Source organism: Artemia sp. Qi Xiang Cuo, chromosome 1 (genome assembly GCF_049724085.1).
Source record: "Artemia sp. Qi Xiang Cuo chromosome 1, ASM4972408v1, whole genome shotgun sequence".
Classification (NCBI taxonomy): domain Eukaryota; kingdom Metazoa; phylum Arthropoda; class Branchiopoda; order Anostraca; family Artemiidae; genus Artemia; species Artemia sp. Qi Xiang Cuo.
In genome coordinates, this window is record NC_142794.1 from 34,512,455 (window position 1) to 34,538,936 (window position 26,482).

Sequence of the window (26,482 nt, forward strand, 5' to 3'; positions counted from 1 at the left end):
TTTAATAGTCAAAAGTTATTGGAGGGCGACCCCCCCCCCCCGTGCCCATCATTTCCCCAAACACTTCCAATCAAAATTTCGAGATAGTTATTTTGTTTGACGTAGTTTAAAAGTCCAGAAATTATGTCTTTGAGGGCGAGAACCCTCCACAGTCCTCAGGACAAGGGTTGTATTGTTATGCTCCGAGGACATATAAGGTTTTTATGGAAAAGGTGGTCGCATAAACTTCGGAGGGGGCTCATTAGATTGGAAATTGGAAGTTTAAGTGCCATTTTTAAAAGTCAAATTTATTTAGGGCAGCTATACCCCCAACGTCATATTATCCCCAAATGCATCCGATAGAAATTTTGAGACAGCCATTTGTTCAAAAATAGTTCAAAGATCTCACAACACGGCCTTTGGAGTTGACATAACCCCAAAGAGTATTAAGGTAAGGTTGTAACTTATGCCCAGGGGGCATGTAAGATTTTTATGAAGGGGTGGTCTTGTGAACTTTAGAGGAGGCTCATTTGATTGGAAATGTATAGTTTTAGTTCCATTTTAAGAGTCAAGCGTCATGGAGAAAGTAGCCCCACCTCCCTAATATCCTCTTTTCCTTAAACAAATTCAGTCAAAATTGTGAGATAGCCATTTTGTTAGTCCAAAGAGAATATAACAATGTCTTCAGTAATCAAATATAAGAAATATTTAGGTGGATGTTGAACTAAATCAAAACCAACTATGAGCTTGTGGACTTTCAAAAAGGTGAAAAAGCAATATCTCAAGAGCAACTTATATTATTAAGTTAGACCTTCAAGAATAAGTTGTGGGGGTTTTGAACTAGCCCGAAGGCACTATGTGTATACTTTTAATACTACCACTACAGTTACTGTAACTAATGACGCTAAGAGTATAAAGGTGAAAGTTTCAGGAAGCGTTTGGGGGAAGTTCCAATTAAATGAAAAAACTGTATGCATACAGGTTTCCAAAAAGTCATACAAGCAATATTATAGGCAGCACCACTCTATAATAGCTAGAAATTGATTGGAACATTTAAAGAAACTAATTCGAATCAAGAGTAAAAAGAGATTGGAGGGCAATCAACCCGTCCCTCAAATTGGGCATGTCAACCCCCACAATTATGCAATTGACCTATTATACTATATAACTAATGCTATTTTAAAACTAAATCAAAAGGCGTTGTGTGTATGGTTGCCAATAAGACACCTCGGAAATATATCGAGAACAAATGGGGGTATTAAGTTAAAGTTTTCGGGGGTGCTACTATTACTTATTCTGCTCTTACGATTTAAATACATGAATAGAGTTTAAGTGTATCGAAGTTGCCAAACAGCATAGATAGAATCTTTAGGGAATGACATTAAGTTTTTTTTTCAGGCAAACTTGAGGAGGTATAAAACTAAATTAAAAAATACTATTTGTGTCAGGATTAAAAACTGTTTCTCCAACATACACATAGAAAACAATACTACGGATTCTTATAGAAAAAAAACTGAAAAGATATAAAATATTATTTTTTTCATTAAAAGACTATGTCAATAAAAATAAATATATGTATAGATTTATATATATATATATATATATATATATATATATATATATATATATATATATATATATATATATATATATATATATATATATATATATATATATATATATATATATATATATATATATATATATATATATATATATATATATATATATATAAACATTTATATCCATATACATATATATTACCTTTTTCATCAGTTTTTGTTGTGTAACGATTTTCCTTCTGTGAAATACTTCCGCTATCCAACTCCAATGATTCTGAAAAGGACAAAAATTCACATTAAGTTAACTTTCAAATAAGTCTTTCTTTAAGAAAAAGAAATCAGTTAGAATCTAAACGGCAGAAGATAAAATGAGCTTATACATCGATAGAAATAAACACAGAGTGATGAGTACACTCAGCAGCCTACTTTCAAACACACGTGATTCCTAAAAAGTCTTTGAATATCAAAAATGCAGGGAAGTAAAAATTGATCGATTAAAAACAATAATTTTAATTTTTTTTATTTATAAGCATACAATAATTGACGAGACATGCTTAGGTGTTCTCTTTAGATCATGGTTGCAGCGTCTACTCCACTGGTATCATGTTCTTGTTCTTCCATGATATTCAGGCTTTATTATTATTACGTTATTGTCAAAGTCGTCACGTTTTCATCAGTTCCTTCTTCCTCACTTTCATAATGAATTTCAAAATTTCTTAATTCTGAATCAAATAAAATCATCTGACAAATGTTCGGAGCGGTATTCGACTAATTCAATAATATGTTCTTTGTTGACCTCGCAGTTAAGACCAGACTGCCTACTTTCTGCATGGGAGCAATTTTATTCTTTGTCGAATAATATTTGAAAAGTTAAATTTTTAGATATGTTCGAAAGGAGAGAGACCCGCCTCCATTGAAAAATGAATTTGATTGTTCTTCATTTGGTGATCGACCCAATAACGAATCTATTAGTGCCTTTATGGGTCTTGCTTCGTGCAATTCCAAGCTTATATAATGTAACGGAGGATTGTTTTAATGATCTGTATTTGCTTATAGAAAGTTAGAGCCAACTCAGTCTCCAGAAAATGGACTTTTTCAACTTTGAAACAGAATTAAAGAATAGACTGCTGTCTATTATTACAAACAAGGCCGTATCCAGCGGGGGGGGGGGGGGGTAGAGCTTTAGGAATCCCTCGCCCCCCCCCCTTCGAAATGTTTGTCCAACTCGTAAAAACGTAACAAAAATGAATATAAACGAATTTTTGTTGTGCTTTTTTAAGTTTTTGTAAACCCCCCCCCCGGAAAAAATCCTGGATACGGACCTGATTACAACCCTTTTTTGTCGAGGGCAAGATGCGTCTTTTATTGCATATCCACGAGATATTATTTTATTGAGCCGTCCTAAAGCTATTCTAATTAAGAGATTTAATTCCTTTTCCAGTCTTCTTAAATATAGAGACAATTCCGTCCATGCTAAAAACTTTAACATTTTCCCGTTAATTTTCACGACCAAGCTGAATTAATTTACGATAGGAATAATATAATATAAATTGTATTGAAAAACCCGAGGGTCATATACGAAAGTCGTGAGTACATACATTTAACTGCTAACATTTTAAAATCAAAACCAGACGCTAAATACTTAAGAATATGTCGCATCTGGTTTCTGATGCTTTTGTCCATTTCAGGCTGCCACTTCCGCTTGAATTAATAAGTCGATACTAATTTTATTATTCAAGAATTGATTTTTTTATAAAATTTAATTCTTAAATTCTATATATTCAAGAAAAAATAAGAAAGGTATTTGAATCTATAATATGGCTACGTGGAATATATAACGGTGATATTCTAGGCTCTATCTTTAATGTAATATTCTCCCAAATGTTCTTTATCCTTCATTTCTCGTTCGAAGTTTAAAAATTGCGATTTTTCATCAATTCGTGGTTGCAGTTAAAAATATTGTGGCGGATTTAAAATGCTGCACATTTCAAGCACTTCAAAAAATTGTATTATTTCAAATACTAAAGCACAGCTTCAGGAAAAATGAAGAAGCTTCGTTTACCCCCTATGCTAATGGCATGAGTTAGGGGGGGGGGGGGGTGTAAGCACTCCCTAGACGTGCTCTCTTCCTAGATTTTGAAAAGTTACTCTTTTGGAGCTATTTCATTGAAAAAGTCTTTTTATGGCATCTTCGCTGAAAAAATGACAAATTTATTCCACTAGATATTACAAAATACATTTACCCCCATCCCTAAATTTACTTCATTTAACATCAGTGCCCTATACACCACTAATGGCCCCAGTAGATGCAAGGTAATGTAATTTTTTTGCTTGGTTTTCCAATTTGTTTTAGTAACAGTGAACTAGTCTAAAGATTTAAAATTAATGATCGCCGTTGGAGATAGTCAAGATTAAAATTGATAACTTTTACCACAAATCTGAAAATATTCTCACTATTAATAATCGTTTTTCCTTTTCCCGGAAATTAAAAAAAGCTCAAGATTTTAATTATTTCTAACACTTTTATTTGACGTATTCTATTCAGTTACTATTCTATGCCTATTTTGTAGGTTTTTCCTTTTCCAAAAATTGTTGCTTTGTTAGATCTGTTGGAGTGCCTTTGCTACTTATTACCTTTTATACTCATTGGTCTTAGGGGAAATAAATAAACAAAATAAAACTAAAAATTTTCATGTGGGTTTTTACAATTGACTGTATGGTTTGGCTAGATAATGCTAAGCAGCATATTTCTTTTTCTTTTTTTTAGAGAGAGACAAATAGGAATTTCCTCTCTTTTTTCATTTCCGTATTCTCTATAAGCGAGTGGGATATTTCTGTATATTTTCAATTCCTTGTTCTCTATTCCATCACCAATCTTGCCTACTACCGTATCTGCAAAAAATCGGCTTTCAAATTTCCTTACTTTGAATTAACCTAATAAACCGCTTAAAGTTGTTTACAGATTTTCCAGAATCTTAAGGATTCTTCTAAGATTCCTAATTCTTCAGGATTCTGAGATAATAATCCTGAATCCCCTAAAATAATAAAATTAATAATATTGAGATTCTTCATAATTCAATTCTGATAATTCTATTCCCTTTTCTAAGTTGTTATGCTCCCTTTCCTGGCAAAATGTTACAATTTTACAAATAACTTCCATACACTTTCTATGCTTTCATAGAATCCTAATTCATAATTCTGAATATTATTCTCCCAAACAAAATGTTACAATTTTACAAATAACTTTCACAATAATTAATATACGTCAATTGAAATAGTTCTGTATTTTATTTTTATTTTTTCAACAATTTAGATTATTGAATCTAAAATGAATTGTAGATTTAGAGGATTTTTCACAGAGTTTTAATTCATAATTCTGAAAATGTCTAAATGACATTAAACTAGATCTTTCATTATGCCATTATACGTAATGAAATATGAAAACTGATTTCTGGAAGATACAATAGTATGGAAGATGGGCGACAATTTTTTCTTTTTTACAATTTGTACTTTTTTCATTGATATGAATTATTGTGCCCGTTAACCAGAGAATACTTGTACTTTTGTGTTTTCTATGTTACTATTTTTTTTACTTTTGTGTTGCAAAACCACTTCATTTCGCTTAGAACAAAGAAAGATGTATCCAATAACAAAAGAGAAAAATACTTTTTTCAAGCAATTCCGTGATTCCTCTGTTATCGGCTTCGAGTTCCAATTTGAATTTTAATAATTCCTCATCGAGTCTCCGAACATAGCGATCAACAAGGTCGTACATTTGGTTAGCCTGTTGTATTTTTTCATCTGAAAGAAAAAAGAGAAAAAATAAACATATTCAAGCTAAAAATCAATTCATTAATGTAAAATACAAAAATTTTCATGATGATACAGACTTTTTTTTCACAAAAAAAAATATTAAGAAAGTTTAAAAATTGATTTGTGAAGCTTAAAAACAAACGAATTCATAATTCTGAAAATCATAGTATTCTGTCAATATATAAAACATTCTACACGATACTCCTTTTTATGACGGTAGGTATAAACAGTTTTTTCCTAACATGGAATAAACAAAACAAATGTCAACAATCAAGGTTCAGACGGGTGTTAAGACCCAACTTCAGCTACAATAATAAAACATTAGAGCTAATGCATATCATCCGTTCAAAACTACCCGTTATAATTCCATGCGGTGACGAATACTTTAAATTATTAGGCTCTTACATTGAATCTTACACACTCAACAATCCATTTTGAAAACACAACCCTCGACTACAACGTCTCAGATTTCTACTTGATACTAATTTCCTCCCTGAATACCTGAAAAGGGACAGATCAAGATCTTTTATTTTATACCAACCGTTAAATTCTTGAACTGAATTTCACACTGAGGAGTAAAGTCCACTTTATCGATATAAGTAGGTTACCAAATATTTAATAGACATTCTGTCATAGTAAAAAAAAAAAAAAAAAAAAAAAAAAAAAAAAACTTCTCGTTCTAATTAAACAGCCCTTGTGTTTCAGGAGTTGTACTTAAAAACAGTCAAACTTTAGCATAAAGAGTGAGGTATTGAGGAGGGAGCAACACCCCTAATATATGGAATAATTTCTGTTCGTTTTAAGTCTTAATGTTGCTCCTTACTTTCAGTTGAAAAAACTTCTTTTTTTATTTAATTTCAGCTCGTTTTTCAAAAAATGCCGGCTCCCCCTCCATGGAAAATTCCCTCCCCCACGGAAAGTACCTCCCACATAAAATACCCCCACATCCACAAAATTCCATCCTAGCTGAAAATTTCTTGCAGACGATTCTGTCTGAAAAATTCTCCTTATCATACTTTCATTTTTGAAAAGTTTTATTTTCTGATCGTTTTTCAAATCATGCCGGATACCCTCCACCCCACTGTGAAATGCTTTCTCCAGAAATCCCCCAAATGAAAGTTGCTCCCCCGGAAAATTCCACACATGGAGAATTTCTCCCGCGGAAAATCTCCCCACATAAAAATCTTCCAGACAATTCCAACCCTTGCTGAAAATTTCCCCCAGAAAAGTACTGGGAACATCTCCACATGTAAAATTGAGTTGATAAGAGAAAGTAAGACAAATAAGAGAATTTCTTATAGGAATTCTGGCAAATTCTTCCCCTCTTAAATGTCCCCTGGAAAAATACCCTCCCGCAAACTCCCCCCATAGAAAACCCCGTCGAAAAGGAGCTATGGGGTGTCATGGTATCCCCAAAGCCTTAGTCATTGAGTCTTCCAACTATTCTGAAGAAAATGGCTATCTCATCATCAAAATCATATCAAATGGCTATGGGAAAATGGATGTGGTTGGGTGGCTAGTTGCCCTCCAATCTTTTTGGTCACTTGAAAAGGGCACAGGAATTTTTAATTTCTGTTCGAATGAACACTCTCACGATATTCTAGGACCATTGGTTCAATAGGATCACCCCTGGGATGGGGGGGGGGGGAATAAAATAAACACATAACCGTGATCTTTCTTCTGGTGAAAAATACAAAATTCCACATTTTTGAAGATGGGAGCTTGAAACCTTTACAATGGGGTTCTCTGATACTCTGAACCTGATGGCGCGAGTTTCATTAAGATTCACTGTTTCCCCCATTTTCGAAAATCAGGCAAATTTTGTCAGGCTCGTAGCTTTTGATGGGTAAACGCTAAACTTAATGAATCTTATATATTTGGAATCAGTAGAAACAGCCAATTGTTTTGATATATTTATTGATATCAAAATTCTGTTTTTTAGAGCTTTGTTCGCTATTGTGCCGAGTCACTCCTTACTAAACCGTTCGTTACCATAAACTGTTTGATCAAGGCAAAATTGAATAGGAGTAATCGCTGAATAATTCTGCGATAGGATGCTCAGTGGCTTTTTGTTTACCTCTGGTTCTTGATTGATTCGTCTAAGAATATTTTATAGCGGAGTTAGTTGTTTTGACAATGATAATATTTGTGTTAAATTAATATTTTTTTAAAATATTTTTAAACCCGACTTTTGTAAGTTAAGATTTCCCAGGTGAACCAGTCAAGATTCAGAGGTAAATGTAAAGCTGCTATCAATGCTATTCAGAGGATTTTTTCTTAACAGAATTAATAATTGTTTTTCCGAGTCCTTGTGGAATTTTTATTTACGTTCTGGTTTGGGCAGGAGCAACTTAATCTAATATTAACTTTTTTTCGAATATTAAAATAAGAAATTTTGCCGTACACGTCGATTTTTTGCAGTTTTATTTTTAGTTTCAATTCTTATTTCTTGTTTAGGTCCAAATTGTTTATATTTTTGACTGTTCTATTGTATTAACATGTTTCTTTTTTGTTTGCGCTGAGGATACTTTGCTGATTATAGAGGCGAAATATCCGCAATGTTTCATTTTTTTTCAAGTTTTGATTTGCTTCGTTATTTCAGGTTTAAGTCTTAAAAACAGAAGATCTAACAAGATTTGACCTATGAACATCTATATGAGATTTAAGCGGGATTAAATTTAGAATAAATTACAGTGAATTGCAGTGACTGCCAGTTTTGCAATAAGTGAAATAATAAATTGATATTTACGGAGTATTTTACGGTTGGATATTATCGCTGTATTATCGTAATATCTTATTAACTTGATTTATAATCTGAACATAATTTAATTTTACTTATAAGCGAGCAGAAGAGGGGAGTTTCTTGTCGCAAGGGCCGTTGTACCTGCCGGGAGTGTGACTCCCTTAAACTGCGGAGATTAGGTAGCAAGAAACTACGCTTCCTTCGCTTATTGATATTTGGTTCTTATTGGTATCTGGTTCTTATGATATGCGTATCCGCGCGCTGTACAGTAAATAATGATTAATGGACTCGTATTTCCGCCGGTTTAAATTTTTTTGCAATTTAACCGTGCTAATGGAGTGAATGAAAACGAAATACTCAAGTTTGAATGGATTTTTTTCTTGACTTCCCGAGTGTAATCGAAGCTAAAAAAAAAAAACTCCTCTATGCTGCGGCCGTACCTGGGACTGAGCTTCCAAGAAGACAGGGGCCAAAGGCTTTGGAAAGCCATCTGAAGGGTATGTTAAGCATATTTGTGGAATTTGACGATGAATACATAGACCTACCGATGTTTGTAATTCGTTCTCCAAATGACGTACCTGTCATCCCTGCTTTGGTTTATTCGAGTTTGAACGCAAAGTTGAATAGAATGGAACACTTCCTAAAGACTGTTTCAAGTAAGTTCGATTCGTATGATAAACACTTTCCACCATTGCCTGCCCGTGCGACGCCGCCAACTGACTCTCACGCCACTGTTATTGTCTCTAAATTGCCGCAAACACTAAATGATCCGATATTGATTAATGTTGAAAAATCTGCTGCTGAAGAATTCAAAGACTCAATTTCAGTGATTTTAGCAGAATCTTCATCCAAGGTGATCACTAAGCCATTTTTCGGGATAGTCAGAGGAATATCGAAGGACTTGTCATATACTTCTTCATATAGATCGTTCTTCAATAAAACACTGCCTCTTTTGCCCCAAGAGCCTTCAAGTAAGTGAAAATGATATGCTTATTGAAATTCCTTTCGCAGCACTTAGACCATTCATTCTTTCAAGGATATCCAGATGTGGTGGAAGCTATACGTCTCGGTGACACTGGCACGGTTAAGCTTGAGTTTGGTGACTCCATTTCAAAAGCCAAGTCTATGCAAAATGGTGTTAAACTTGGATATGAATACTTATCTGTGAAAGAATATCTGTCGGCACCTCGGTGCTGTCTCAAATGCGGTTCGCCAGACCATAGAGTCGCTGATTGTACAAATTAGGTTGCGAAGTGTGCACACAGTGGGCCCTCATATTTCCACCAAAACTTCTCCCTGCCAGCTTGATGCAAAATGTGCCATTTATGGTGAAAATCATGCCTCCTTTAGTCTTACATGCACAGTGCTGAGAGATATCATTGCCAAGAAGAAATGATTGTGCCCGGTTCAATTGTTTTGTTTAATATAAATGGTAAACGTTTAAAGAAGCATATGATTGATGAATTGTGTGACCGGTTTGACATAGTATGCCTTCAAGAACACCACCTGACTTCTACCAGTATTAACATGTTAAAAAAGTCGTAATCATTCCGTTTTTACAACTAATGCTTATGTCACTTTTGATAGACCTTTTGGAGGCCACATATGCATTGTTAAGAATAACTTGAGTTTCTTCTCTCCGGTGTGTTTTCATAGTGATAATTCTATTCTTGCGGTTCGGTTTGATAATACTGTGCTGATAAATGTGTATCTCCCGTATAACAAAAAAAAAAACTATTTCCGCTTTAAACGCGTATATGAAAGCCTCGGCAAATCTTAAGGCTATTCTTGCGTCTGTTGTATCGAGTGGCTATGATTTCATTGTGGTTGGTGACTTCAACACAGATATTACTAGTGAGTCAGTTCGATCTGATTTAGTCCTTGATGCTTTTTCTGCTTATAAAATAGTCGAGAAAAGTGTTGATTATTTATATATTCACCAATCTGGAAGTTTGTCTAACATTGACCATGTAGTTTCCTCGCCAAATATTAATGTATCGACTGTTCTTGTTCATGAAGACTATCGTGATATATTGACCACCTCCCAATTTCCTTCTCTGCTTTACTAGTCGCTCTCCGTTCTACTAGACCATTTACATAAAGTTCTAAGTGGTTTTTACAGGAATAACTGGTGAAGAGCTAATTTTGCACTTTATATTACTATGTTGTCCCCGTTATTGGGTTCTATAAAAGTTCCTTACCATTTGCTTCAAGTTACTAACCGTTTATCAAATGATAAGCAGTCTCTTAATGAATATTATGATAAAATAATTTGGTGCTTAAAACAAGGAGAGGCGACTGATGTTCCTCTAGAAAAGACTAAACTTAAAACTAGAAAACCAGAATGGGTTTTAGACCTAGAATTAAAAGTTGTAAAGAATAAAGCTAAGTTTTTGCTACGAATATGGGTGTCTTGCGGTCGGCCAAATCGAGGAGTTGTCTTCGATCTGAAGCAAAGTACCAAGCGTGCATATAAGAAACGTTTACGGGAGTCTAGGGTTTCTGGTTTTCAATTTTCTGCGTCGAGAAAGGAGTGGTCTCATGTTCTGAATTTGGATAAGCTTAGTAGTGAGTTTTATGAAAGTCCTATAGCAGTTCACACTTGAGTGTCGTATTATGATATTTTCGGCAAGGTGAACCGGGAAGTTGAAAAGCTTTATAGTAATCTTCTTGAGTCGTCTTGCATTCTTCTCCCTTTCATTTCAAAAAATGTTAATTTTGGTGAAAACCAATTTGGCTTTCAAAAAAGGCTGGGATGTCAGCACGCCCATCGGGGTCTAGCTTCCCTCCTGTTTCATTCTGCGAATAATAAATCTCCTCTTCATATCTGTGCTCTTGATCCTTCGAAAGCTTTCAATAGTATAATGGAATAGTTTCCGATTCAAAGTTGTTTCTTCGGCGTGGGGCCCGTCAGGGTGGTGTGCTTTCTCCACCTATTTTTAAGTTATATACTGCTCCTATCCTTTCATCTTTGCCTTCGTCTTTCATTTCTCAGGGAATTGACGTCTCGTATCTTGCATATGCGGACGATATTCTCGTTGTCAGTTGTTCTAGGTCGGGGCTCTAACATGCTGTCAGCTGGATCTCAGACAAATTCAGATGGATAGGGCTTATGCTGAACGTTGATAAGTGTGAATTTATTTAGTTTAATTCGAATGTGAGTCTCCCTCTTAACTGTGGTTTTTCCTCTCGGTGGCTTGGTCTTCACGTTACTAATAATCTCAAAACACTTCGGGCTCTGACAGTTTCTAATGCCAAGAAAAAAAAATTCAGATTGGATATTCAAAAATCGTTGCAAATAGAGGGAGGTACAATAGAAAAGCGCTTGGTAAATTATATTCTTCATTTTGTGATCATTCTATTCTTTTTTATCTGGTTTTCTTCTAATTCTGAAGCTTAAAGATCTCAAATCTCTGCGGACTTATTATTTTAAATTTTTTCGGTACCTTTTGTGCCTCCATCCGTGGTTCCGGAACCGGCGTCTAATATCGCGATTCGGCCTCCCTGATTTACAGAAAAAAGTTACTGTTCTTGCGGGAAAGCTGTAGGAATCTGCAGGTCTTACTGCGCACCATAATTTACGTAGTTTTATGTGAATAATTGTTAAGTGTGCAAGTTTGCTTTTTTGTTTTTGATGTACTCTACTTCTTTTTTGTAGGTAGTGGGTAATACATGAATTATTATTACTATTATATAGTTTTTACGACAAAAATAATAAATCAGCATTAACGTATACAGTTAGGAATAAAACTTGACAATTTTAGTTGTTTGTTTTTCAAAGTTTGGACAGTCCTACCACCAATTTATATTAGCTGAAATAACTCAATTATAGCTCACCAGCATCTTCTAAAACTTTATGATAATCTTTGCGTATGGAATTGAACTCAGAGTCTTGTTCCGTATTCTTTAGCTTCTTGGCGTTTGAGAACAAATTTTTAACACGTGCTTCTAAAGAATCACTCACATCTGCAATAAAAGAAAAGAAAGTGGTTTACTGGTCAGAAGCAGAAACTGATCTCAATTACGCTTCAGAATATCGTCTGAAGAAGGCATATACAGAAATTTCTTTCATCGTTTTAAAAATATTTCCAAGATCATAGTTTCTGTTTAGTTTGGATAAACACATCTATAAGGAAGAAGGCCTATGTAGTTACATAGCTTGTAGGCCAATAAAAAAAACTTCATTATAATTGGCCAAAATCCATATTCTTTTCCTTTGCTTCTAATTTCCTTACTGCTGGTTCTTTGCTTTTTAGTACAAAATAATAAGCATACAATGGAAAATCTGAAGGGAAAAGGACAAAATAGAAATTCACAGCTAGAGCGTAGTCATCGCTAATTCGTTTCACATTCACGTAATAGTTAATATGTAGATGAAGTTCTTATAATTCCTTTTCAAAGAATGCTACAATGTAGCAAATAACTTTCATACTAATTATTTTAAGTCAATTAAAGTAGTTCTATATTGTGTTTTGATCTTTTGCAGCGATAATGAATTATTGAATCTTAAACAGGATTTATAGATTTTGAATTGCATTCTTCTCATAACCTTAATTCATAATTCTGAGGATTCCGAGTATGTCTAAATGACTTTAAACTGGATTTTTGTTTCATTCAAAGTGAAGAAATTCGACAGCCGACTTTTGGTAGCGTGATATAGTTTAATTACTTGTCATTCACATGGGTAGTAACTTCAGTAGTTATTTGTTTACTTTCGTGACAAATACAGATTTATCAACGACTTGTTGCTCTCACTCGCCTATCTTCTTCAAAAGAATGTTTCCATGGAACAATTCTATGAAAACATTTCCGATCTACTTAGTTCGGGGCTAATTTTTTACTAGTAACGGGTCTACTTTTTTAACTAAAATTTTGAATTATCAAACCTTAAATCGGATTTGAAAATTTCGTTTACGGTTTGGAATCTTAAATAGACTTTTTCTCTTCATAATCTCTTGAAACTTGGACTTTCCCACTGATCTTACCTTACCTTAGATTCTCATGTGCCTCCAGAGGCACTAAGAGCATTTACAAGGAGTCTCCAGTCTCATCCGTATCCTGCTGCTGCCAGCACATCTCCCCACTCAGGTTATGGGAACGTGTTAAGGCTGCAGAAATCCGACTATGTGGAGTGTAGGATGTTCTTAGAACGAACTCTCTTCCTCCATCCTGCAGGTAGCAATTGGAATGCTTAAAAAGTTCTGAGGTCCTGATTCTCAAAGTAATGCCTAGATATTCTCATTGATGTTGGAGGATGATATGCGTTACAAGAGGCTCGTTTGTCATTATTGTATTCAGATCTGGAAATTTAAGACTCAAACAGGCTTAATTGGGGACAATTGGTTCAGGCTTAATTGGGGACATGTATTTTAAAACCTGAACATGATTCTCTTGTTCTCCACTTACATACCATGATTCAACACAGTATATGACAAGATAGACAGAGTGTTTCTATTGAAGAGCGTAAATTTGACACAAAATGAGAAGACGTTCGATCAGCATCTTTATCCTATTGGAGAGTAATCTTGCTTGGCTGTTATGGGACACTACGTCTTTTTGAATGTGCATATGTTTTGAATGATGCTTCCCAGGTATTTAAATTTGACCCCCTAATCCAACTCGTGGTTTCCAAACTTGGCCTGAAGTGGTGAGTTTGATATTACCATGCATTTGACTTTGTCAGTTTTGATTTTGAGCCATCCGTGTTTGCTTTTGTGCGGATTTCGTCATGAAATTATTGGAGGTATTTCTTGCTGTTCTCGAGGATAGTAATTTAGTCAGCAAATTCTGGATAATATTCAATCTTCCCTGCATTCAGGCAGAGGAACTCAAGGATCTTCTCAGGAACAAACAAAAAATCTTCATTAAGTAGCAAATACAAACTATTACAAAAATGCCTTTGAAAGCTGCTTAAAGCTCTATGCAATTTTCAATACATAATGTCTATAATATATTACACTAAAACTTGCATGGACTCTTTACTCTAGACTTTAGATCCGCCTTTTCCGCAAGAGGCAGCCAGGGCATCCACGAGACTTCACCAATCTTTTCTTGATTGGGCAGCTGCGTATATGATTTCCCAATCGGGTTGAAGAGAAGCATGGGTACTGCGCAGATCAGACTGATATGTTCGTCGCAAAGTGTTCCGAGGTCTTCCCCGTCTACGACTTCCGTTTGGGTGCCAATGTAAAGTGGCTTTTGGATCCTGAATGTCCTGCATTCGGAGAACATGGCCCAAGTATATCCACCTCCGAGCTCTAATTATATCAGTCACCAGAGGCAGGTTGGCAAGTTTGCGGACTTTTTCATTTGTGATTCTGTCTGACCAATGTATAATTTAAATTTCTTCAAAGACAATTGTTCTTTAATGCAAGAATTCTCCTGTTGCTGGTTCAAACTCAAGGTTTCGGCTGCGTAAAGGAGGACCGGGATGACGTTACTGTTGAACAGGCGTAACTTAAGCCGGGCCGAGTAATTTTTTGACTTCCATATACGCTAGAGCCTATTGAAGGCGGCGTTCGCTTGACCTATTCTGGTCATTATTACTTTAGATGTTGATCCCGTATTCTCCACTGTGCTTCCAAAGTACCTGAATTCCACGACCTGTTCAATTTCCTCATTTCCACATATGATATGAAGTGGTGAATCAGCAGTCGCCATTCCTTAGTTTTGCTCCAATTTATTTTTAGGCCAAGTTGGCTTGCTTTTTCACTGACCCTGTTTAGAAGCTCTTGCAGACGTTACTTGCACGACTGTAGCATTGCAATGTCATCTGCTTGCACTATTGTAGCATTAGGGCCGTTCTTTTACTCATCTTTGTGGTAAGATCTTGCATCTTTTGAAAAAGAAAGCTTAAAAGTGAAATCTTAGCACTAAGATCTTACATCTTATAGCGTTCTTTTGCAAACGTCTTTCATCATTCTGCTCTGATCAGCGGTCTGAGAACAATGATGAATATATCATCAAAGTTTTCTCATCATTATTCTATGTGGCAGAAAGATGGCGTCTTTCACACTTTTTGCTAACATCACGGAGCTTTAAGAGCTTAGAACAAAGATGAGTTAAAAGATCGGAAATCTTTGCAGAAAGATGTGAGATCTTAGTGCAAAAGAACGGGCCTATTGTAATATCATCTGCAAAGTCTAGGTCACCAACTGTCACTTCGACAGAAAGTTTGATACCATCGGTTACGGAGTTGCGGAGAATGAAGTCGATGATTATCAAAAGTAACGGGGACAGTACACAGCCTTGTTTGACACCAGATAGAATTCGAAAGTATCGGGTTTGGCCTTCGGATGTCTTGATGCAGCATTCGCTATCCTCGTAAAGAGCTATGATAATTGCGATGATTTTACTTGGGATCCCATAGTAAAGAAGGATCGTCCAGAAACAAGCCCGATCTACAGAGCCAAAGGCCTTTTCAAAGTCTATAAAAATCATGTAAAGCTTTGAGTGCAATTCCCGACTTTCTTTACTGAGGATCACGAAGTAAATATAAGATCGGCGCAAGAACGGCTTGGACAAAACCAGTATTGTTTATCCCATATGTGCTTCCTGAGTTAATTTCGGATCCTCTTCAGAATGACATGACATAGTAGTTTACCGGGGACCAAAAGCAAGCTTAATCCTCGCCAGTTTCCAAGGATAGTAGCATCAGCCTTTTTGAACAGGGGCATTAGTATGCTGCGCTTCGAATCAACTGGTACCTTTTCCTTTTCCCATGTTGTAGTGAAGAAGACGGTCCAAAATGCTATTTGTGCTGGAACTGAGACCTTTATCATCTCTGCTGATATACAATCTTCTCCTGGGGATTTACCATTCTTCAATCTCTTGGCAGCTGCTTGAATCTCTAGTCAACAACATTTTGCAGCTCAACACTAATGTTTAGGAAAAAGAATTGCGTTGCAGGAATGTTGGGTGGCTCATTGGGTGGTGGCCTATTGAGGAGTCTTTCAAAGTGGGATGCCCATAACTCATTCAATGTTGCTGGTTCGGTCAAGAATACGCCAGATGGGTTTCGAACTGGGCTACTGACGGTACGCGTCTTTCCAACGATGTCACTTGTGATCTGATATAGGGCTCTAGAATCTCCTCTCTTGGCTGCTTCCTCAGCAAGTTAGGCTTTGTTCTCAATCAGGGTTAGGCGGTCATTCCTTGTGCTCTTCTTTACGGTTATGTCTGCTTCGCGGTAGCGTGCGTTTTTCAAGGTTAAACGGCCTGGTGTTTGGTTTTGAAGAATGGTTTGTTTTATGAGTTTCATCTCTCTTATGAGATTCAAAGTTTGGTCAGAGCCATTGGTATTAAGGGTGTTTCTTGTACCCCAGTATGTCTTTCCCCGCTGCATGGAAGGAGTTTTTTGTGGCTTCCCATGGTTCTTCTTGGTCAGGATTTTCTGGCATGGAAAGTGATTCGAATCTATTAAAAAGTTCAATCACGAAGTTTCTTTTTACTGTGCTATGTCGTAGTTTATCCGAGTCAAAAGGTGGGTTTGGATAGGGTACTTGTTTAACATTTTTCTTCTATTTGACTTTATATTTATTTTTTTACTCTTTATTCTATTGCTTCTAAACTTAAAATGAACTCACCTATTTAAGCACTCACTAAAAAGTCAATAAGTGACACTTAGGATGGATCATTTCAAATAAAGAAATATATATGTATTTAAGAGTTATGATCAAGATGACCCAACAACCTAAAAATAGGGCTGAAAATGTAGTATTTCAGCATTTTTAATACCATATTTAGAGTTAGATCTGCAAATTAAAGCAGCTATGTACATTTTAAATGATTTGTGGTAACTTTTTGTAGTTAAAACCAAAGACGGCATGGTAATTGTAATTGCAACCATAGATAAGAAACCATAGGAAAAGGTTCTGCACAAAATATAAAGTTATATATTTAGTAAAAGATAAAAAAAAACTTACATTATGAATTTTCCTTACAAAATAAATAACATGATAGCCAAAAAATTTCCATATGCTTGAAAAGTCAACCTAAAAATCATGCTATTAAAAACAATGAAAAATAAATGTGAACTTTAAAAAAATAATACCTGATACAAAAGCCTTTTGTTTTTTCTTTTATGAAGATCTTTTCTTTATAGAACTTACAGTTGAATAAAAATATGTAACTTTTTGATTATACAAGACTGAACAATGGAAGAACTCAGACCTGAAGTCTGAGGTGGCAATCTCCATCTACTGTTATGATCTTGCTTGGGGAAATGGGCATAGATTTTATGACACAAAAAGATGGTAAACATAGGAAAAAGTTCTGCATAAGATACAATGTGCTAATTTTCTAGATGACTAAGTAACTACAAGTTAAAGCATGAGACATCTTTTAACAATCTTAACTAAATAAGTTTTGAGTAACATTTGACAAAAAAATGAGGAAATATTATTTAAAAAATAAACAAGAAAGGAGAATGATTTTCAACCAGTGGACGCAAAGATGCAAAAAGACAAAAGCAGATGTTTTGGCTTATTATTTTTCTTTTCTTTGATCAATGACGACAGTTTGGTGGATGTTCTTCCCAAAATTTCTGTTTTGCCTTTTTGCTTCTTTTTGTCCAATGGCTGAAAATTGCCTCTCGTTTTCTTTTTTTTTTTGTCAAACTTCCCAGTGTGGTCTTAGAACAAATTTAAATTTTAACTAAGCGGAAAATAAACTTTTTCTTTAACTGATTTGCTAACTCTACTCTTCTTTTTTTCACATGTCAGTTGTCCCACAACCACTTTTCTGTGACAACAGAACTATATTTTTGCTTAAATTGGGAAATTGCATAATTGTAAACTAAACAAGTGTAATATAATTTACCAGCAAAATGTATTCAATTATATTGAAAGACACAGTTTTTGGCTCAAAGGAAATAACAGGTACTTCTAATGTCACCTTTTATGCTGTATTTGGAAATACAATCAATACTTCCCCATCATCTACAATTTTGAAATGTTATTTGGTACAATAAGTATCCCCCACCCCCACCTCCTCACTCCAAAACAAAATGGCTTAGGTCAATTTCCTAATTAGGTTTTATTTTGGATTCAAAAATGTGATCATGTTTATTGTCTAACTGCCAAAATTTCTACATAGTACCTTTTTTTATAATTGTTTATACTGGACTGTGGATTATAAAAGTGTAAAAGTTTCATTTTGGCCGTTCAAAAAAAGTGTAAAAGTTTTGTTTTGCTGTTCAAAAAATTCAGAATATAAAATTTTGAAACACTATTAAACACAAGCTGACGCAAAAACTGTCATTACGTTTCCAAAACTGCCAGTACTGTACACAAATTTATAAATTTAAAATATATAAATTTATAGTAACTATTTAATTTTGCTACTGAGCAAAAAAATGTATTCCTCTGGATTATTTATTAACAATTTTACCACTGCAGAAACATCAGATTTCAAATAAAATATAACAGGAACATCCAAATATAGAAGCCAAGATGAAATATTGTACTTACTATGAACTTGCAAGTCTAGCTCTCTCATCTCTGTGAATCTATCTCTAAGTTCTTGGGGTAGATGCTCAACAACTGTAACATAGAAAGTTAAGATAGTTATATCAGACAATCCTAACTGGAACGAGATATTTTCTGGAGGAATTTAATGATTTATATTCAAACATTCTGAAGTAAAATAAAGGCAACCCATCATCATTATTTAATTTTCTTTTTATGTTGACAGTAGGTTTTCAACTTCTAAGCTATGTACACAGCTCTATATTCTCATATTCAAATATGTTTTTAAATTTGTGGGTACTACAAGCTAGAGTTTGTTCCTTGCTAGGTTTCAACACTGCAATCATGATGCCATGACCATTCCTTTTTTTGGCTTGAAAGTTTTTATTTTAAAAGGTGTTTCTAAATTTGTGGGTGCTGTTTTATGTTCTTTACTAGGCTGAGTAATTTTTTCTCTGACCCCTGTCCCAAGTTAAGATTTGAGGTCCACTTGAGCCCCAAATACTGTGTAAAAGTTTCATATTGATCTCCCAATCTGACCTAGATATATTTCAGATACCCTTATTTGTCAACCTGGGTAAATACAGTGTCTTTCAATTTACATTTCTACTTCACCATGAATAGATTCTAGTTCCAAATGAACTCAAAGTGCAGAAACAATTAGGCTTATTTAAGGCAAAATATTTAGCACTTCTCTTCCCCTCCCTCAAATCAAAATTCAAGGCCCCCTTGGTCCCCCCAAAAAACAAACTTCCTGAAATTTTCAACTTATTCTCCCATACTGTTCCATAGATATTGCAGATATGTTATTTTAATAGTCAGCAACAGGCGTCTTTTGATTTACCTTGTCATTTAAATGTGAGTAGATTCTAGGTTCCATAGCAGAGAGGAATATATTTCCTCCCCCCCCCCACCCCAAAAAAAAACTCGCTGAAGGTTTCAACCAGAGATCAAGTGAGAAAATTGTCAATGAAAATAAGAAAAGGACTATGAAGAGGCTATAGTTGTAGCATCCAAAATCAACCCCAAAACTTTTTGAAATTATGTCCAATCCCAAAAGCCAGTATGGTGTTTGGTAATAAATCTAGTGGTACAGTGCAAAGAAACCTTTGGACCACAGCATGTTGCTAATACTCTAAATGGTTTGTGGCTGTCTTCACATCACCAGATGGCTACCTTATTTCTGAGTTACCAGGGAGATCAAAATCCCAATTCTAGCCATTATAACACATCAGTTGAACCTTCAGAAATGGATAGAAAAACTAGATACAAATAAATCAGTTGGTCCTTATGATATATGTCTTAGGTTACTGTGAATAATTACATCAAGAACTAGTTACTGTTCTTGCAAAACTGTTCCAGAAATCACGAGACTTGAAAGCAATCCCAGATGACTGAAAACTGACTCACATAACTCATACGCATAAGAGAAGGAACAAGAAAGATGCTAAAAATTATAGATCTATAAGCATTACATTTACAGTAGGGAAGCCCCTAGAAGCTATTTTTAATGGTGCAAAAGTTAGACACCTAAGCACATATAATCTTGTGAGCCCATGTCAGCATGACATTGGACCAAGTTTTTTAGTAGCAACTAATCTTAATGATGCTCATTAATATTTAACTGATCAAATTGACCAGGCCAGGATTTGAACTTAGGCCCACTTGGCCTGGGCCTAGGGACACAAAAAGAACACTGAGCAATTTTTTTCTTAACAAAAACTGGACTGATGTGATTTATTGTCAAAGGGCCAGGTGCCCTTTGCTGCTGTGCTGCCTATTCACAGAAAAATGATTTTAAAACAACACAGGAATTCTGTAGCCACTTATAAACTGTCAGATGTCTCCCAAGAATGGCAGCTGAGAGCTCAGTATCATCTCTCTCTTGCATCACTTTTGGCTCATCACTCATCGGTGGCCTTCTGATCAGGGTTTTCACTATCCCCAAATTTTCGGGGATTTCCCTGTAAATCTCAGTCTCCCATAAAAAATTGCTTGGGCCTAGGGACGCCAAAGATTTAAATCCAGCCCTGAAATAGAGCAAGAGATTCCTGTAGACCTGGCTCTTTTCAGCTTTGCCAAAGTCTGCCACCAATGCCTTCATACAAAGGTATAGGCCATAGGTACATATGTGGATGCTTTTGAATGGGCCACAAGTTCTTGTCAGAAAGAAAACAACTAGAAAAATTATGGGGAGAATATTCAGATCATCATATCTTATGAAGCAATATTGAGACTAGAGGACCCAAGGGAACAGTTTAGAGACCAATGCTCTCTAACATTTAAAACTTGATGCCCCAAGAGTTGTCCAGAACAAGATGAGTCTCTATACTGGTGACTCAAAGATTACTTCTTCCTCTGTCCATTCCTCACTCCAGTCCAACATTAACTAGCTCACTAATTAGGCGGAATTGTGGCATCTGCAGTTTAATATCCAGAAGTGGGAAAGAATGGACTTCAGCAAAGAGAAGCAGATGTAACAGTACTGCATACCCTCAGCAAATGGATGACAATATTCCCTCCTTGCAAGCAATGTTGAGAGGGATCTTGGAGCCCCTGTGGACAGGGAATCCAAATTTGGTCACCATGCTCAGACAACAGCAGCAGACACTGGCTATAATCAAATAGACTTTTGACCATTCCCCTTTTGCCATGACAAAACTTTGACCTGCCCTAAAGTGGAGTTTGGCATGTAGGTTATCACCCCCCTAAACAAGGGAGACCAGCAGGCACTGAAGAGTCAATACAGATGTGCAATAAAATGTATAAAAGACATTGATGACCTATTCTGTCCTGAGAGGCTCAAGATTTCTTCCCTCAGCAACAGAAGGAAAGTAGGAGATGTTATCATGGCCAACAAACTTATAAATTTTGGAGGGTCCCTCCTCATTTTAGGTAAACAATTCTTCCAGAACAAGAGGGTACCCAATGAGGTTATTTTGAAGAAAAGCACCAAGCTGAGAAACTACTTCTCAAACTGTGCTGTCAACACAGGGAATTCCTTACTAAAAAAAAAAAAAAAAAAAAAACAGTGACTGCTGCTGTTGTCAATGCTTTCAAGAAGTCAGTGGATCAAGAATAGTATACAAAAATGAGAAGAAGTGTGTGGGAGGTTCCTAAAGTCTCTGTTCACCTAATCACTGACCTAGTGTCTGCAAGTTGACCTTGATTTCTCAATGTACAATTTAGGTTTAGGTTGAAATGCTTTATAGGCCTTTTGTTACCTTGGGAATTAAGATAGTATAACAGGCAATGGGACAAAGACCATTGTTTTGACTTTAGGTAAGGTACTTTTACTCAAAATCTACAAAATTCAAGAAGTATAAATCTTGAAGAATATTGCCACCTAATTTTTATATAGCACTAAGTACAAGCAATTAGCAGGTTGATTTAAAGTTTCTTGTATTAATTCACCAGCTAAAAAAAGCATACCATTTAAAGTGCCTTTCATGCTCTTTTCAAATATAGTCATTGCTCATTGCAAATAACATTTTGAGCCTTTAAAAGATTCCTAACTATATGGAGACACATGGTTGCTTATGACTTTTGGTAATAGAGCTTAAAAAACACTCCATTCAATCCAAAAGCTAGTACTCAGTTTATACTGACAGACACTTATTTAAAACACATTTGTTTCTTACAAATGAAGGAAGACCTGGATAGCCTAGCACACTGGTCAGAAAAGTGGCTGATAAAGTAAAATACTTAAAAATGCAAGGTGCTGCACCTTGGCCTTACCAACTGTAAGCAACAGTAACCACTGCTTAATTCCAGATCTGGCAATAGCTCTTTAAAAATATTCTAGTATACCTTCTCAGAAGTCCCTAAAAATTAGTTCAAAGGAATTAGCATTTCAGTAATTTGGCTGCTTTGAGAGCTCCCAGTGGTGCCACCTGCTTTGGTTGACAAACTTGTCAACAAAAGGGAAGAAAAATTTCACAGTCTTTTTTTAAGTCAAATCATAAATCTTGACAGCTTTTAATGGTAGCTAGTTCCCTGCTAATCTTTCCTTTGTATTTGAGATAGTCAGCTGAAGCTGATGCTTGCTAAAATGATTAAGGTATCACATTGCCTTAAAAGAGATTAAACTAAGAAACTCAATGTAGTAGATCATAATTAGCCCATATGCATATAGAATAAATGAACATGTAAAATCAACTTAGCATTGAATTGAATGGTATTCTTTTTTTTTCACAATTCTGCTAGCAATAAAAATGAACAAAATATTAGTTTCAGAGCCCTTTAAAGGGGGTTTAAAAAGGGAAAAAATGGTAGCAATTAGTCTATTTAGAAGGAGGGCTGAAATATTTATTGAATGATATATTGACCTCTCAGATATCAAATTAGTATAATAAAATCTAAAGTATACCCTACTTAATAGCCCCTAAGAAATAGAATTTTGACCAGTGGCATTAATTGCAGGCAGAGTAGAGGCTGTTTCCCCTGGTTTTAAAAAATTACCTTTTTGGTGGTTGCCCACCAGATGTTTAAAAAAAAACATTTTTCCCCCTTCTGTATTTTTGTGAATTGATGCCAATGGTTTAGATAGAGCCACCTAAATTAAATAAAAAAAAAAAATATGTAGCCTATTTCTGTTAAGTGCATAAACTGAAGACTTGGAGAATTTTAAATTTTTCAAAAACAATCCTGCTATTTAATTTTGATTGCCTCAAAGTAAATGTCTGTAGAGAACTACTGGTTTTTATTAAAAACTACAAAAATGTGTCAATAACTGATGACAATGAACATCTAATAATACCACAACAATAATTTATAATAGCCACAACCTTAACTTGTTGTTTTAGCTTTATCAACTGTTCATGTATAGATGCCTTTAATTAAGTAGGCTACAAGATTTATTGATTTTTAAAAATCAATGCTGAAATGCATTTGTGAGGACAGTAATTAGTGTTTTGATAAAAGCACTAAAAGGCCATTGAAGTGGTATGTTCATCTTTTAACTAGAAAATTACCTAAGCAAAGTAAAAGCTTACTTAAGCTTTTTTTATTTAAGTTATTTTAGAGGGAGAATATAAAACTTTCAGAAGCAGATCTACAGCACCTTATTTTTAACTTACTATAAAATGAATAACTGGATTAATAATGATTCTTGACTACTAAAGTCTTTGAGTTGGCCCTGTAGTTTTGATCTCTGGGTCCTGTATTACCAAGCTGAGGTCAAACTCACTGCACCATCTCAGGAGTATTTAACTTTGCTAAATCCTCATTCATAAGATTTTAGAGAATTTGGAATAATGTGTCTTGAATTTAAGGGGGGAATCATAACAGGCTACACCCTAGAATCCTAACAGATCCATTGTAATTGTTTTAAAAACCAAGAGTCAAATAAAAGTGAAAACAAACCAAAGTTAGCCTAAGTAAAAATACACTTTTTTTCTAATTTAAGACAACTAAATTAGCCTAGTATATATCCTGTATTCTAGGCCTGTGCCAAATCTTAGGCCTTAGAAACAGAAAAGGAGCAGAGATAGGCCCTTCAAAACACCTTGCCAGAGAATAAATCTGGCTCTGAGTCTACCCCTGAAAGTTGCACTGCCCTAATGGTAAATTTTCTGATTAATGCACTAATGATATTACCTTAATTTGGGCTTACCCAGAATTTAACTTTGTCAGCTGTCAGTGTTTTCTATAGCACCAAGCTACCTGAGGCCATCACAGCTATTTATACTTCTCTGTCCTCATCTATTCAAAGTTTCCCTCTTTAACCCCTTCCACAAAGTTCCTATTTTCCTTAAGTTTTTCTTTGCAACAACCTCCCACCCCAACCATGGACATCATGCTTTGTTTAACCCTAGATGGTTGGTCAAAAAGAAAACTATTTTTATAATCTAATATCTAATTTGTTTATGTTGACATCTGTATAATTTGTTTAGGTATATTGGCCCAAACCTTCATATCTACCTCAATGGTAAATTTTAACCAAATCATATTATTGAGTTTCAAATAAAGTGAATATACCATTTGATGCCTTTTTTATGCTGATTACAAAAATAATAATCATTTCTATTGGAAATAAATTTTAGCCCCCCCTATATATGCCAATTCAAGGTAGCCTATATATTTCTACATTAGGGGAGGGGTGGGGGGCAAATTTTATTTCTGATGTAAATGGGAGGTAAGTTTAAACTCTACCCCCACCCCCCTTAATGTAGAAATATATACCCTTAATTGGCATATATAGGGGGGGGCTAAAATTCATTTCCAATATAAATGATTGTTATATTTTTAATCAGCATAAAAAAGGCATCAAATCATGTATTCTCTTTATTTCTAACTCAATAATATGATTAAAAATTTGATAAAAATTTACCAATGCTGATTCTCTGTGGAATCAGGCCACAACCTATAACTAAGGTAAATACTACCTACACTTTTAGGCTAACTGAAGGTAGCCTACAGACTTAATATGACAAGACCATGGATGCCCAAAAGGGGGCACCAGCCCCCCTGGATGAATAACACTGCCTTATATTTTTGTTTTGAGATTTCTATTAGGGCCTATACAGCATTGGAAGTGCCAATTAGACCAGGTAAGCCTCCCCCCCACCACCCCTAAAATTCTGCTTATGAGCACCCATGGACAAGACTACTTTAATTCACACTTCACAGTAATTATTCCCAGAGCTTCACTTAATTCACAGAGCAAAATAAGGTCCATGCTGGAGCTTATTAATTAGCCTAATTTCAGACTAGGGCAAATGTAAACACTGGGTAAGGTAGGCAATAACATGTGGCATATGTAACAGTAGCAATGGTCCACTATGGAATAAAAACATATTTATGTCTTACAGTCATCATCTAAGTTGAAATCTGTTCTAATGGCAAAATGAGCCAATAGGCCTGAATAGATGAAACAATGACACTGAGGTAGTAGTACTTAGAAAGAATATTAGATGGCAGCATTGCATGCAGCCTTGGAACAAAAAAGTTATAAACAAAATTTGTCTGGAAGACCACAAACTTTATGTCTACAAATTGCTCAAAAATCAAAAATTGTTATTACGTTCTAAATAGTCCTCTAAATAGAGCATATCTCTTATTGTAAGATGATTGAACTTTGACTTTAGTTTCTTTAAGTAGATTTTCTATCTGAATAAGCATGCCACACTGCCATATAAGATAAAAAAATCTGACATGGTGAGTTCGCCAAATCTAAACAGTCAACTAGGGTAGTTTAGGTAGATATAAGAGAACCCGTTCCTTGTATCGTTTAATTAAAAAAGGGTACAAGGAAATTATCTTAATTTAACAGACAGTTATCTTAAATTAATTTAAATCTTACTTGCTAGTGAGATTTAAAGTGCTGTTTATAAGGCGCTAGCTAAAGGATTTTGCTAGTGAAAATCTTGTGTCCACTAGCTTCAGTGATAATAGTTTATTATCTGTGGCGTCCCAAAAGTTACAACCCGGTTTATTGAGCGAGCCATTCTCTGTCCAATTATGAGTTGAACTCATCCACGCTGCCAGAAGTCACTGTGTTTTTTTTATTGAGGGAGCGCCACAAGCTGGCAACTTCACTGGAGAATCAAATAAAAAAAATTCAACTGGAAGTAAGGAGCAGCATTAAAGCTTAAAACAAACAGAAATCATTACGTATATGAGAGGAAAGGCCGTATCCAGGGGGGTTTAGGGGGTTTGAACCCCTCCCCCCATTGAAATGTTTGTCTGACTCGTAAAAACGTAAAAAAATGGATATAAACAAATTTTTTATGTTGTTTTTAGTTTTTTGTGTGTCCCCTACCCCCATTTTTGTTATAAAATTGGGCAAATTTCCTCAGACTCATAACTTTTGATGGGTACCATTAAATTTGATGAATTTTACATATTTTGAATAAGCATCCAAATTCGCTTATTTTGATGAATCTATTTTATATAAAGACTCTGTTTCTTAGAATTTC

At 35.1% G+C, this 26,482-nt stretch overlaps 1 protein-coding gene across 1 annotated transcript in view; it reads right to left on the reverse strand.

Annotated features, from left to right (window-relative positions):
- LOC148956230 (inhibitor of growth protein 3-like) overlaps positions 1 to 25,679 on the reverse strand; it is a 36,058-nt gene extending 10,379 nt beyond the window's left edge. Inside the window, exons 1-5 of the mRNA XM_089100006.1 lie at positions 25,588 to 25,679; positions 18,567 to 18,638; positions 11,935 to 12,063; positions 5,208 to 5,342; positions 1,744 to 1,815 (exon numbers count right to left, since the gene is read on the reverse strand). Of these exons, the coding sequence (XP_088956132.1) occupies positions 1,744 to 1,815; positions 5,208 to 5,342; positions 11,935 to 12,063; positions 18,567 to 18,638; positions 25,588 to 25,615 (436 nt within the window). The 5' untranslated portion in view covers positions 25,616 to 25,679. The remainder of the gene's footprint in view (positions 1 to 1,743; positions 1,816 to 5,207; positions 5,343 to 11,934; positions 12,064 to 18,566; positions 18,639 to 25,587) is intronic.
- Positions 25,680 to 26,482: the final 803 nt, after the last annotated feature.